Below are 14555 nucleotides of genomic sequence, written 5' to 3'. Positions count from 1 at the left end.
CTGATAAACTCAACATTTCACTGCACAATTAATTTTCATAAACTATTAACAAAAGGCACTAGTTAAGGGGATTAGATGTAGAAAATGTAGATCTGGAGAAAACGTGTACAATTTTTTTTCTTTTAAGCTTCTGGCATTTGACTGTGACCATGTCTTCTGCTGTGCCAAAATGCGCAGTTTAAGGTCCCACCTGCTGTCCACTTGGTACATCTAAAGGAGTGACTTAGTTTTAATTTAATTTAATTGGTTCCTCATTCAGTCTCTAAAATACTTGCATACGAACTGGAGAAAATATCTGTCTAGTGATTTAGGTGTCTGCCTGCCAAGGTTATAAGAGACCTTTGCCCTGAGTACCACACATCCCAGATGTTCCCAGCCACAGGAAGCTGTGGGGGGACCTGAGCCTGCCCTGGCAAGGCAGAAATGCTCCAGTCCCACTTCCTCTGCCTTGTGGAATTTTGAAAAGGCTTAGCTCAACCTGACTTGTTTTGATTTAGACTTCTTTAGCGTCAGTGAAATAAGAATAATAATCATAATCACTAAAAGGGAGCCCAAGCATTTTTATTTTTGTTTTAATTACCAAACTGAAGGAAAAAAACCCTTTCTCTTCTCAGCCTCACAGTTGATTATTATGAGATCGTTATGACATTGGTGCTGATTTCCAGATCATTATGCTTCTTGAATTGACAATTATTTTAACTCATAAAAAAAGGCCTACAGTATTTGGAAAAAGCAAGTCAGAAGAACTGTTTATTAACTTTATTCAGCTGAAACATATTCAGGCAATACTCAGACTCCTACTGACATGTGTCAGGTAACATAGATCTTAAGTGAATCCCCTGGCTAATCCAAGTCAGCCCTAATTAGAGGGTCTGGGTACAGAAAACATGCTGTGTAACAGCAACGATGCCTCTCAACCCAGCCACTTTTACTGAAACATATCCTGGGGAAGAAACAAGACCCAAAACAAAGGTCTTCATATTAAATTAAGTGAAGTGTAAGCAATGAGTAGGTCAAAAGGAAAAGACTTATTAAAAAAACTCCTCTTGCATTCAATAATCAGTTTCGCATGTAAAACCATTTGCAAGAGACTGCGTGGAATTCATTAAACAATTAAAATGTGCAGGGGGTAACCGAAACTGTATCCTTCAGAATGCAGAGTGCATCTTATTACAAGGTTTCCTTCCTGACCTTAAAACCTACCTCAAAACCGAGGCGAAATTTGATGTTATTAAACTCCCTGTGCAAAAGCGGCTGGCAGGTCCACACAGGGAAACTCCCAGGGAAGGGCTTGCTGGGACTGTGTGGGGAGGGGAACAGGGGCCATGCAGTCCCCCTCTATCATACAGAAACACAGGAGGATTTTTCCTCCAGAGGGAGTCTTGCAGGTCAGGAAAAGCAGCACAGGCAGCCACTGCTCTCCTTCATTGCTGGCAGAGGTGGCAGTGCAGAAATAATTCTGCCTGCTCTCAACCCTTCAAGCCTGTCCTAAGACAATCTTCAATGACTTTATTTTTCAAGGAAGCATCATGTAGTCACACTTTTTAACAGGAAAATGAGAAATTAATGCGAGAAGCACTACTTCAACTATTAGAGAATCCATTTATTTCATGTCCAGTTTGTCTTCAAAAAGGATTATCAGCCCATACTTGTGTAGGGCAGAAATGGAACAGTTCACTCCAGTCTGCTTTGGTCCATGTTACAAGTCCTGGTTTCAAATGTATGAAAAGAAAACTTCTTGCTATTTAAACTCAAGCATGCTACTCTGATGTCACTTGAGGATGTGGGGAAATCCATTAAGAAAGTGGGGTCTCCACCAGGGAGGAAGTCACCAGAAGTTCATTACAAAGGTGTAACAGTGGCCACAGCATGGGACACCGAACCACTGCCCAAGTTGCGTGACTGAGAAAACTGGAGTTAAAAATACCCATATACAGTGTACTTTTACCAGTCCCTTCCCACCTCAGCTGACCCCCACTCACTCAGAAGTGGGGTTTAACAGTAATACTTTTTGAGTTGTTGTTTCTCCATGTGTTGTGCAGCTTATCTGGATCCTACGTCAATTTGCTGTTTGATGTAGGGCTGCAGAGATGCCACAGACAGGCTGCCATGGAAACATTTGTTTTCATTCACTGGTGGCCTGCATGATAAGAAAGTCTGAGTGGTACAGGAATGACGAAAGAGTATAAATTACCAATGGCCTCAGACAGCTGAGCCTTTCAAAATGAAATCTAATTATTTTACCATTTATTTAGACAGATTATGTTACAGCTTTCTGCCCTCACATTGTGAGTGACAGCATGTATATATTTAGAGCAGCAACAAAGACAAATTCCGACTTGTTTTAGGAAGACACTTTAAATTAGGCTATGTGTAATGGAGAGCATGACAGCTTGTTCCACTTGCATCTTTTAATTAAAATGCAGTGGTCTAGATAACAGAAAATTGAGATGGGGCAGATATGGGCAAAAAAGGAAATAAATACTAGAAGAAACATATTGTACTACAGCATTTGAAAGCTCCTACTTAAAGCTAAAGAAACCCAGAAATAAGTAATTTTTGCTTGTTTTCTTGAATCTTAGGAAAAACTTGAACTAGTGTGTTCATTGCCTTTTTTAGGTTATCTGAAATTAATTTGCAGTCTTGGATCTTGCTTGCTTGCTAGGTCTAGCTTGCTTGCTAGGTCTAGCTTGCTTAAAAGATACAATTTGAAGTGTAATTTTGGCCACAGCTCTGGCCTTGGACACATTGACAATCAACATTTCTGAGCATGATGCTGGTTGGGAGAGCACAATGAACAACCCAAGGAGAACCATTGCCAGCAGGCGTGAACATCTGGTGGAAGCCACCATGCTTTGTCCCTCTGAATGGACTGCATCAACTCCTGTGATCCAACGCCCCTCAGAAATCCCCAGGTTCTTCATGACACGGGAGAAACAGACAGCTGCCCTGAGGCTGTTTGTCTTGGCAGACTGGGGACAATGTCAATGTACAAATACCTCTTTTCCAAAAGCCAACAGCTTTCCCTGGGGAGGGGAAGCACCATCAGGTGGCCATCCCACCTTGGAAAGGAAACCCTGCTCTGAAATTCGGCTGCCACTACCATTTGCAGGCTTCTGACAAGAGCAGCACTGGGGGCACAGATGGTGACACTGGTGGTTTATGGTTTTGGAGGAGGATGAATGAACAGGTTGGGTTACCTCCTTAACCTGGTTTTGGCTTGTAATGTGTTACTGCATGAAAGACTTTCTGGGTCAGGACAGATAGAGCACACAGGCAGTAACACTGCAGGGCCTCAAGGGAAAGCTTTTACCTGGTATTTGCTTAAGATCCTTTCACCGAATGGAGACTACATTAGATGACCCCCTGTTAACCTCAGCTTTGAAGTTGGCTCCACTACACTTTCCCTCATACATCTCATACAACATGAAAAAACCCCCCGTGTCACAAATGCAAAGCCATGAATGTGGGAGAGATTGAAAGATATAGCAGCAGACAGAGAAAATGTTCAGCATTAAAAATGGAATAAGAAAGAGGGGCTTCTGAAACAAAGGACAGCAAGGGCATAATGGATTAACCAAACTTGCCTCAGAAGTGTCTCAATCTGTGAGTACGTGCCACGTCGGCGGCCAGGTCATTAGTGGGATGAACACATAATTGATAAGCTGCAGGTTGCGCTCTACTGGAGAGCAATAAGCTCCTTTAAATTACATTAATATTTAACATACATAAAAAGCATTTGTCATTTGCAAAGCACTTTATAGAGTAACTGATGGATTCTCTAATGATCCCCAACTCCCAGACTAGGGAATGCAATTCTGGAGAGATAAATACCTGGCCTGCATCCAAATCAAGATTCACTGACAGAGCTATTATTCTAGCTCAAAATTAGGTTTCTAAGTTTCTGGTCCTTCCAGATTACATTGCTTTGAGCCTTCAGTAGGTAGAAGCATGATACACACGGAGCAGAAAGAAAGGAGCTGACAACACAGGGTGACATTTCTGACTCACATTTAAAAATTGTCACATCCCTACCTTGGGTCACTGTCACTCTGAAAGATGCAGTTATGTGGGTTGAACACAAGGAATGGAAGTATTAAATATCAGATTGCATGTTGTCTGTCCCTCTCACTTTTCTTTCAAAGAATTAGTCTTAGGGTATTTACTGACCTCCATAATTTGTTGGGTGCCTTACTATACTTTATATTTTATAAATATATATAGGAAAGAACTGAGATTAGCTCACTTGCTTACAGCATGGTGATAATAAGACCAAGGGAGTGGGTTCAATCCCTGTATTGGCCATTCACTTAGGAGCTGGACTTAATGATCCTTTTGGGTCCCTTCCAACTCATAATATTCTGTGATTCTGTAAAACCTCATGGCTTTCTGCGCTGCTGACAGAGAATAACACACACACACACACACACACACACACACATATATATATCAGTATGCATGTATGTATGTATGTATGCTTGTGCATATATACATTTTCCCCCCATTTAAATTGATACAGTGAGTTCACTTGAAGGTGATCCTTAAAATATGATAGCATTTTTTTGAAATATGATGGATTGTTTCTCATGCTGCAGCACTGAGTTTCTGTTACTGACACAGAACTTTATTACCCAAAACTTCTGAAGAACTTCAGCTTCAGCTTCCTACACAACTTCCTGAGATGTCTCCTGAGACAGACCCTCAGCTTTCCCGCCCTACTAACTCCCTTTGTGAATACTTTTTTACTCCTTTGGAGAAAAAGCACAGTGAAAGTCACATCATTTGTCTTGGCTGCACTCAGCACCCTTTTGCTGTAGCTAAACTTTATGCATGTAGCAGGTGGACTTCCTTTGGATCTACCCAGAATTCCCATGGGCTAGAGTGGGCTGTGCCACAGAAGCACCTGCAGTTGTATCATCAATACAGATGCAAAGTCTCAATCACATTGTTTCAGGCATGTAAGGTGTATCACCACCCCAGCTGCACTCATTCCCTGAAATATTTGTTCGTCCTAACTAACTTTGTTTCAATATACCCCATGGTCTACTCATCATCATAGCCTTAGAGCTTCATCATTTGAAAAGGCATCCTTATAGGAGCTCTCTCCTCATCAGTATTACATTCTGCCTGGGAAGCCTGATCATCTTAGAAGCAGATAAAATGATTACTGATGACAGTCAATACAACTTGAAAATATTTCAGCAATGTGAGTAGAAAAAAAAAATCATAAAAAACTTATATTGGACATTATTCAAGAGCTATTCAGAACTTGCAAAGCAGAAGGAGAAATTTGACAAGCAATAAAACAGGATGGCTTACATATGCCAGCATTTTTATGCTTCAAGAAAACTCAAGTAGTGAAAGAGTGAAACTTCTTATAAAAAGTATTATTCACAGCATTTTTTTGCATAAGTGGAAATCTAACATAACAAATCTCCCTTTCTGCTCCATCTTAGATTCTGATAAAGCTCAGCCTGCTAGACAAGATTTCCATAGAAATCTTATTTGGTAAGATTTGCTTGATTGTATTCCAAAAAGTGACTCACATTTTACAAGCAAGCGTCAAAAGCTGAAATGAGTTGACTCTTTCCATCAAAGCCAGTATGAGTCATTCCTCCAGCTTAATGGCTCCCACACTATCCTTGAGTGACAAGACTGAGACTGCAGGTCAAGAAATGACCATTTAATAGTCACAAAGGATGCGTCCAGATAGCCAGTCCTAGGCTGAAGGAAACAACATGGGACTTGGCCAGTGAAATTAAAAGATACTCAGCCACATGGACAGCTAATTTGCTGTAAGAGTAGTAAAATACCAGCTTCTGTTTGCAGCTCACTCCTAGCATGACAACATTTGACCCAAACTGTAATGCCAGGGTTAACAAAAAACCAATAAGGTTTTTCCTCACCTGCCACTCTCCAAAGCCCCTAAAATGAGAGCAGCTGAAGGAGAAGGGGGCTGTGCACAACGTGATTGTAAAGATGCCAAAGATTTGGCTCCCAGTCAGGTACTCCTTTTCTCCATCCTTTCCCCTTCTCCATGCTCCTGTGGATTTCCCTTTCAAGCCTGCAGACTATTTCATCCCTACCTTCATACTCTCCTGTCTTCCTGAGGCGGCTTTTCTTCTCCATGGAATTCTGCAGTTACCCAAAAGATGGCTGGCTTAGCCAGGCCCCCCAAGACTCATCCTTCCCCTGCAGCCACTGCTTGGTCAGGCTCAGCCTTGTCTTGTGCTCATGACCTTCTGACCTAAAACAGGACAGGCTGGTCCACTGCGCAAAAATCACCTTGATGACAATGACTGAATGGAGAAAGGGTCCACCCTGCTATTCTGAATTTTCTCATGCTTACGCTGAGATGCGAAATGTGCTCACTTTTTGCTTTTCTGGGGCCTTCTGGAGTTGAAGGCATCCTCTTAGCAAGGGTCTGCCCACAGGCAAAGACTGGCTTTTAAGTGACAGAGAAGACCAACCCTCCCAAAAGTAGGTTCCTCTCAGACTCCCAGCAGGGAAGGCAAGCTTCCTTAAAGAAAAATCACAGCATCTTTTTGCCAGTAACATTCAAACACAGTTATGATTCACAGACATCATGGAAAAGCACACAAAACTCTCCATTCTCACTGCTATTTGCACTTGACATTTTCTCCACTTGCCCAGGGTGTCTCTCATGCCCACAGTAATCTCACAATAGTCAGAATTTCTGTATGGACAATGACTCAATGGAAGACTCAACTCAGTGAAGTACCAAGGAAAAGAAAAGCCCAGTGAGATCAAAATCCTTATTTGTTTATGGCTTTTGTGGCCCATACTTTGTTTTCTGCATTCTGCTGTGGCTTGTGCCAACAGAAAATTAATCCACAGTCTCTGGCTGTTTCAGGGAGTGCTCAGAATCCCTCACCTAGCTCAAATCTGTGCACCATCTCCAACAACCTCCAGAGAAAACAATGAAAGTCTCTCTGTGCTTGGCACTGGTGAAATATCACGCCATTCATCCTTTTTCTTAAATTAGAAATACAATGTTCACCATTTATCTCCTGACAGGATGAAAAAAAAGATGGCAAAAAGCCATTTACCTCTACTTCACAGGCATACTCCGATCCATCCAGGAGCGTCACTTTGCATTGCATATTTTTCGGTTTCTTGACGATCTTTAGAGGAGACTTGGAAAGTTTGCTAGATGAAGATTTTTGAGAGAGCTTGTCGTCCTCTAGCTGCTGATATTCCAACTGTTTTGCACTTGCAGCAGCAAACTCCTGTTCTTTCTCTGTAGCCTATAAAGAGAAAAGAAAGATGCTTTTTGAAATAAGACAAACCAATCATGCCCTCCAATTCACTGTACATGCTGCACCCAAGCTTTTAAGTGAGCCTTTTTTGGGAGCTTGGACAAGAAAGCCATGATGCAGGAGAGAGTCTTTACTGAAAAGATTTCCCATATTCCTTCCAGCCCTCCCTTATCCCTCCAAAATGTACAGAAATGCCCACGAAGGAGAGGCATTCATGAAAATATTTTAAGGCTTCTGCTTTTCCCACAGGTACAAAATCCCACTTCCTGTACTTGTTTTTTGGCATTTTGGAAGCACTGAGTAATCAGAAAATTTTGTTGATGAACAATACTCCTACACCTTCTTGATAATACTTTGAAGTCCTGTACCTGTTAAATAATACGATGTTTCCATGGTGTCATATGAATAGAAAAACACCATCAAGTTTGCACTAATTTTGCTGTCAGTAGGAAAACAGTCCCTAAATGAGAGCATGGATCCCCCCTGAACAGTGTGAATTCATAAGGGGATTCATCCCTGAGAGAGTGAAAGGCTCCACAAGCACCCAAGCAAAGGGTTAAGAAAACATGACAGAAGTGAGGGGCCAAACAACTTCAATGTGCAGCCGCTGGCTAAACACACAGGATGAGAGGATGAATTTTGCTCTCTGCTGATGCCCAGTAAGTCTTCCAAAGCTGGAGAGAAGGAGGTGCTATTTGGAAGAGGGGCAAGAAGTAAACGACCCTGGCTGTTTTTGCTCGGGTTTATCTGAGGGTCAGGCCATTTGAATTTCCCGTGATGCAGCTCAGCCCCCAGTCCTCTCCACAGCTCTAGATGAAAGCCAGAACAGCTCTACAGCATTTCACCCTTCCTAGCAACAGCGCTGTGCTGCAGTCATTACCCTTCTCATCAGTTATATCCCTGATAGACTCCAAACAAAACCTCAACAGGAGTGCAGTAATACCTCAGCTAAAGCTCATGTTAAATAAAAACATCTTTCTGTTATCTCACTACAAGGCAAAAAAACCCCAACCTGCTCTGGCTCTGAATTATTTCAGTGTAATAAGCAACAAGCATTAGTGGAAATATATTGTAAATTAATCCTGCAAGTCTGTTTCCATTCATTGTATATAATAAACCTTCATGAGAATGGAGCAAATCCATCGAAAGGCTTTAAGCTGCTTTGAGACCAGAACAATGTTGCATCATATAACCTGAAACAACACTGTACCTCTAATCACAGGGTACTGTCCCTGAGTGATTTCATAGAAAAAAGCTTTAAGTTCCTCCTTTGCCTTCTGACAAGGGGGGAAAGGACAATTTGGAGCTGGCTGTGATCCCTACAGTGTTAGCTGCCACCAAAGCCCACAAATTACAAAGAGGTATGGCAAGACCTCACAGTCCTCCTCTCCCTGCAAGGAGGACACAGCAATGGCCTCCTGGGCATTCCTGGATGGGAAACTGGAAAAGAGTGGGCTTAAAAGATAAAAAGGCAAGAGTTGCTTTCAAAAGCTATTGCATCTCCTGGGCCATGAATGTTCTTCCTTAGCCATCTCTTCCCCCATCTGGCTCCAGCACAAGAGGAATTTCTCCTTCCAGCAGCTGGACACCAGCTCTGAACCTGGATGTCAAGGTCCTCACATACCCTGAAGACCGGTGGGAGATGAAGGCACAGTGTAGGCAAGTGGATCAGCTGTCTGCTGAGCATTTAACACTCACAGCAGCTGTGCTGAAGAGGGAGAGACCCCCCGGGACCACAGCAAGGCTTGAGGCCAGCAAGCCTTCTACCACATCTGCAGCCAGCTGGCAATTGGTCCAGCCTTGTGCAAGGAGAAATAAACAACACTGAAGATGCCTCCTGCTTGGGCCCCTGTGCAAAACTGCACTGCTGCTGGTGGGAAGAGGGGCTGTGATTATTTCTGTATGTTTTGTCGAAAGAAATCTGCCAGGAAAGGCGCACATGCATATATGTTGGTAAAAAAGTAATTCCAGTGATGGGGAAAAATGCAGTCTTACCCAGTGGCTTATTACATTTCTCATGTGAGGGTTAGCCCTGAGCTCCAACAGAAAACAACCAACCAAATACCCCAGCATGGAACTAATCTCTTTCAAGAAAACATAAAAGCTGTTTGAGAAAAAAATCCACAACAAGGACACCCCTCATCCATTTAAACCTTAGAACCATACTCAGCATGCAAGCAATTTATGTGAATCCCAATGTCATTATTGGCCTTCATAAAGACAGTCAGTAGATCAAGACTACTGCAGAGTTTTGCTTATTTATAAATATTAAAAAATATCACTGAGGTTATTTTGTTTGTTAAGGTTCCCATCTACATTAAGATCAGGGGAATGTGTCTAGATTAAAATCATACAAAAGGTTTTCCTCTCATTTTTCTGGAGAACAAAACATGCCAAGAACTATTAGAGAAAATTCCCCCAACCTATGCTGACATGTTCAGGCATTGAGGTACTTTCAGACTGTATTAAGCCTCTTCTTCCTAAAGAAACCTGACATCCTGGAATCCAGGAAAAAAAAATGGCCAGTGAAAGACCCATGTACACAGTGAATTATTTCTCACTCTGCAAGCATGGATTCATTTTCTCCTAAATTCTTCTCCGAGGTATTTCTGCACTGGTTATTTGTTTGTTTGTTTTGGGGATTTTTTTTTTTTGTTTTTTTGGGGTTTTTTTTTTGTAGTTTCTGTGCCCTGTTTTTGCAGTATTTTTAAAGTACTATGGACGAAATTCTAATGCAGCACAAGTTGCTTCAGGGTTTGCATTTTTTGAGCATAATCTCTCTCATGTATGACACACTATGTTCAAGCCCTTCTAAATCTGGACCTCCTCTCAAAGGATGCCTCTGGAGTCAGGGAATTCAGCAATAAAGATTTTGGATGCTCTGCAGCTTCTCACTGAGGTATGAAGTGATGTTGCAACACTTGCAAAACACATGAATCCCATCTACTTATGGCAGTTACTCAGAAACTTCGGTGCCCAACCTTGTGTGATGCCACCTTTTCTTTCTCAAAGAGACAGGCAGGCAGAAAGTGAGGTTACATCATTACACCTGATAGGAAGGACTCATTTTTCTAATACTGTTAATCTCAATATGAAAAGGTTATTCACCTACATTAAAATGTTGGGGGGTTTTATGGGCATGGGATGACAAAGAAAAGTTACTGTCATGGACTGGTAACTTAAATCTTCCTTCCCATGCTCCTCTCATACAAGTAAGAGCAAAAATACACTCTCTCACTGTGATTATGGACAGCAAGGGGGAGAATAAGATCCTTCAGTTTTTGGCTTTTTAATGACACTATTGCAAACAGCTTTGTCTCTTAGTGCTGCATTTAAATGTTGCTTTCCTGAGATGCAGACACTTAATGCACTATGAAATACACTGGGCTGATCAGTGCAGTTGGATTTGGCAGTCTGCTTACAGCACGGACATTTGGATTCAGTCTGGTAATCTCAGCAGGAAGGTGTCACATATCCCTTTCACTAACCCAGTTCTTCTATCTTGCCTTCTTGCCTTCTACAGAAAGCAGCTCACTGGTGATCTTTGGGAAAGAAGGGGATCATGCAGCACATGAGAGCACCCCACACCTCTAAACAGACGTGGACAGGCTTGGTGTCTAAATTAGTTTGGGCTTTTTATTGTGTGCGTGGGTTATTTTGGAGTTGGGCTTACTTTGTTGCTTGGAGTTTTTTTTTTCTTGCTGTTGCTGTTGTTTATTTGTTTTACATTTTTAATGTGAAAAGAAACTTGAAGTGGCAAGATTACTGAAGATGTCTGGAAAAACATCCATATAAATAATAATACTTATGCCAAAGACTGATAGAATTACACTTTTAATCAATGACCAGTTTATTCAACACCTACCTCTTTTGGAGAAGCTTTGCTTCTTTTCCCCAAACTAATCTCAGGAAACTTCTGATCTATTTGAGAGATAGAAATTGCTTTGCCAGCATTGTCTACCCCAACCAGGTAAAGAACAGGAGCCCACTTAAAACAGCCAGATTTTTTAAAAGGATGGAGAAGAGGAGGAGCTAGACTGGCTTATTCCACTCTCCAAAGGTAAATGTAATCAGAAGAGGGTCATAACCTTACGAAGCTAAAGGAAGAGATTTGCAGGTACCTCATTAATTGTGTGTCACCTACCCATGAAGAAAAATGCCTGTTAATCCTATTGACTGGAAATTATTAACGGAAAGAAGAAAGCAGCTTCTGGAAATTTAATAAGTGCAACAATGAACTAAATGGAAAAGCACGCAATAGCTCTTCTGAAACCTATTACATGAATAGCTCAAGTAATTATAATGCAGTCATTTCAGACCCACGAGAAACTTAAGGGACCACAGCTTCTTCATGGCTCACCCATCAGACAAGCAAGCATGAAATCAGTGTTCAGCAGGTGTCAAAAGAAATGAACTCTGAAAACATTTTCAGCTTCATAAAAACTGACACTGTTTGCTATCTAATGCAAACGCAAGGTCAAAGATGTTTCCTGCTTAGTTAATGAGACTGCCCTCCTGTTTAAGCACTGGGGGCAGAAATAGCTGCTGCGAATTTGGAAACATTCTGCGTGACAACCGTTTTCCTTTAAACGCGCAAGACCGACCCGCCCAGACCTACAGCATCGCATCAAGCGCCCTTCCACGCCTATCTGAACGTGCATTTGCGCTCCACGCTGCCAGGCTGGTTATTCCCTGGGAGCAGCAGGTGGGCACTCAGCCAGCTGCGTGCAGCGAGGGTGTGTGCGTGGCTGCCTTACCTGCTCCCTTCTGACGGGCGTGCTGTGCGCTGCCACGGCCGAGAACTGCTCGAGCGCGGTCTGCTGCTCCTCGCTCGGCTGCTGCTGCGGCTGCTGAGGCTGCTGGGGCTGCTGCTGCTCCTGAGGCTGGGTCTCTGCCGCCCCTTCCTGAGCAGGGCTCTCCTCCTGATCCTGCTCTTTATCCTTGGACTCGGAGTCTGATCCCGATTCTGTAGTCATGGTTGGTTATTCTGCAAGGCAGGGTGAGCAGTACTGAGTACAATCTCATGGATGTGAAAGATCAGATGGTTTTATTCTCAATATCCTATGCCTTTAAAACTTAAGCTCCTATCACACTGGCCCAACCAGGATCCCTAGGAGAGCTTACCTGGTGCAAAATACCAGCTAAGTGTATTGCATCCATACTCTAGGGAAAAATATGTTGCTAAAAAATCTTATTCTACATAGTAATACACAGACATCATAGGACTTATGTGCCAGTTAAAAAGAGAATACATAGTTCATAATTCACAGAAATAGAGCAACACATTGGACCTTAAATCTAACAAAATCCAGTGGAGTTTAGGTTTCTAAACCACGTGGGAAACTTGGAAAATTAAATCTTTTGTCCTTTACATTGAAATCAACAGGACTTAAGCTCCTCAACATCTGCACTCTCTTTTGGAAATGTACTCAAGTACTTTTGATGCTTCCAAGCAATATATTAATAGCTGAACTAGATGATCTTAGAGGTCTTTTCCAACCTAAACGATTTTATGATTCTATACATATTAGAAACATCTGAAATGGGTCCACCAACAACAGTGCAAACATACATTTCCCCTTAAACCCAGTTCTGTCCTTCCCACTTGAGTTGATCTACATTTCTGTCATTTCTCTCCAAGTGCTAGAGCATCTAAAAGAAAACATAGACTTCCATTAAGTCATTCTAAGTGTTAGATTTCAAATGAAGGGAATACAACTTTCATTGAATGTGAAAAGTCTGTTTCTACTTAACTTTATCCAGTACTAAATCAAAATGAAAATATTAGCAATATTCATTCAAAATTCTAGCTACTTTAATTAAATAGTTTTGTAGCAAATATGTATTCTCAAATAATCACAAACTCAAACTTTTAAAGAAATGCTGTGATTTTTTTATCAAAACAAGGATTTGAAAAAGCAGACTGTGTCAGTTCAGCAAAGGGAGTGTGCTTTGATGTTTGTTATTCATATGTTCTCAGACCTCACAAACTTATTCTTGAATAGTTTGCTACTAAGCAACTTGAAGGCAAACCAGTCTGCTGCAATCTATTTCTATTAGTCATCAGGACATGATTCCTTTAACCTGGTAGCCATGGCTACTGTGCAATTACAGGTGATTCCACAAAACATACATCTGCTAATTCACCTGCTAGAAAGTCACTGTGAACTCCTAGCATACACTACAATGCTTACTAGTAGAAGAAAGTTTATTATAGAACATAATGGAAGTACAAACGTTTCTCTTTTTCTTCATTTAAATGTTTGATAAGCTAAATTGGTTGGCAGAAAATGTTATAAACGAGGCCAATTACTATTTTCCAACTCACTTGTGTATTCTGCACTTTCAAGGCTAAGCTCTCCAGTGAATACACGTCTCTGCAGAGCAGAGCAAGTCACAGCATTCAGCCTGTGCTCAGCTCCTGCACTGTGTGTGAGCAGGGGGTGCCTGTTCCCACCCCCTGCCAGCCAAAACAACACGAGAGAGAAGCAGAACTAGAAAGCACACATGGCAGATTTATGCTTCAGGCCACATTTTCAAGGTACTAACATGTGACACACGTGTTCAGAAACACATCATAAATTTCCACACTCAAAATTGGCACAACTGTATAAAAAAACACTTTTTGAAATGTGTTATTTAACAAAATGTCCTTAGCATCTACAAAAAGCAATTATTAACTTGGGTCTTAAAATGTGACAGTGAGAAAGGTGTTCATTTAATCAAACTCCAGCTGTCCATATCTGAGATGGTCACTTTAAATGCAGAGCAGAAAAGCAGACGTTTCAGAGAGGGATTCATCTGACCTATTTTAAATTCCTGCTTTAAGCTGTGATAAATCACATACTAGAGTGACTTCAATTTGCTACGAAGGAAGCCTAAACAAGTTCCTCCGATGCAGATCACTCAAACCCATCCTCCATATTCAATTCTCCTAAGCCATTCTTTTTTTGTATGCTTTAAACATTAAATTGAACAACAATGTTAATCTCTGAGAGTTTTTCTTTACCCATCTGTCAAATCAACGTGGAATAAACTATTCTTCATCTGACACTCATTATATATGCCTTGCTTTAAAAGCACCCAGGTCTCACAAAATGTCTCAAGTTTGCCACCACCCACCCCACCCTGCTTTGTACAAGTGCTTGAGGACATGAAATGCAAATTAGTCAAATAATTATTGCAGTAAACTCAAACTATGTGTTCAGTTTCTTCTCCATAAACCATGAATTAGGAAGTTACCAAAACCTAACTTAGAGCTACAAGAATCATTGC

General features: G+C 41.5%; 1 protein-coding gene across 19 annotated transcripts in view; it reads right to left on the bottom strand.

Moving 5' to 3' along the window:
- EPB41L3 (erythrocyte membrane protein band 4.1 like 3) overlaps nt 1-14555 on the bottom strand; it is a 95398-nt gene that overhangs the window by 52336 nt on the left and 28507 nt on the right. For all 19 annotated transcript variants that reach the window (XM_058032607.1, XM_058032668.1, XM_058032638.1 and 16 more), the window contains exons 2-3: nt 12038-12267; nt 7071-7268 (exon numbers count right to left, since the gene is read on the bottom strand). In XM_058032607.1, the coding sequence (XP_057888590.1) occupies nt 7071-7268; nt 12038-12256 (417 nt within the window). In that variant the 5' untranslated portion in view covers nt 12257-12267. The remainder of the gene's footprint in view (nt 1-7070; nt 7269-12037; nt 12268-14555) is intronic.

Source organism: Melospiza georgiana, chromosome 1 (genome assembly GCF_028018845.1).
Source record: "Melospiza georgiana isolate bMelGeo1 chromosome 1, bMelGeo1.pri, whole genome shotgun sequence".
NCBI classification, from domain to species: Eukaryota; Metazoa; Chordata; class Aves; order Passeriformes; family Passerellidae; genus Melospiza; species Melospiza georgiana.
Note: the sequence above shows the minus strand (reverse complement) of the source record. Positions and strands in the feature narration are given on the sequence as shown.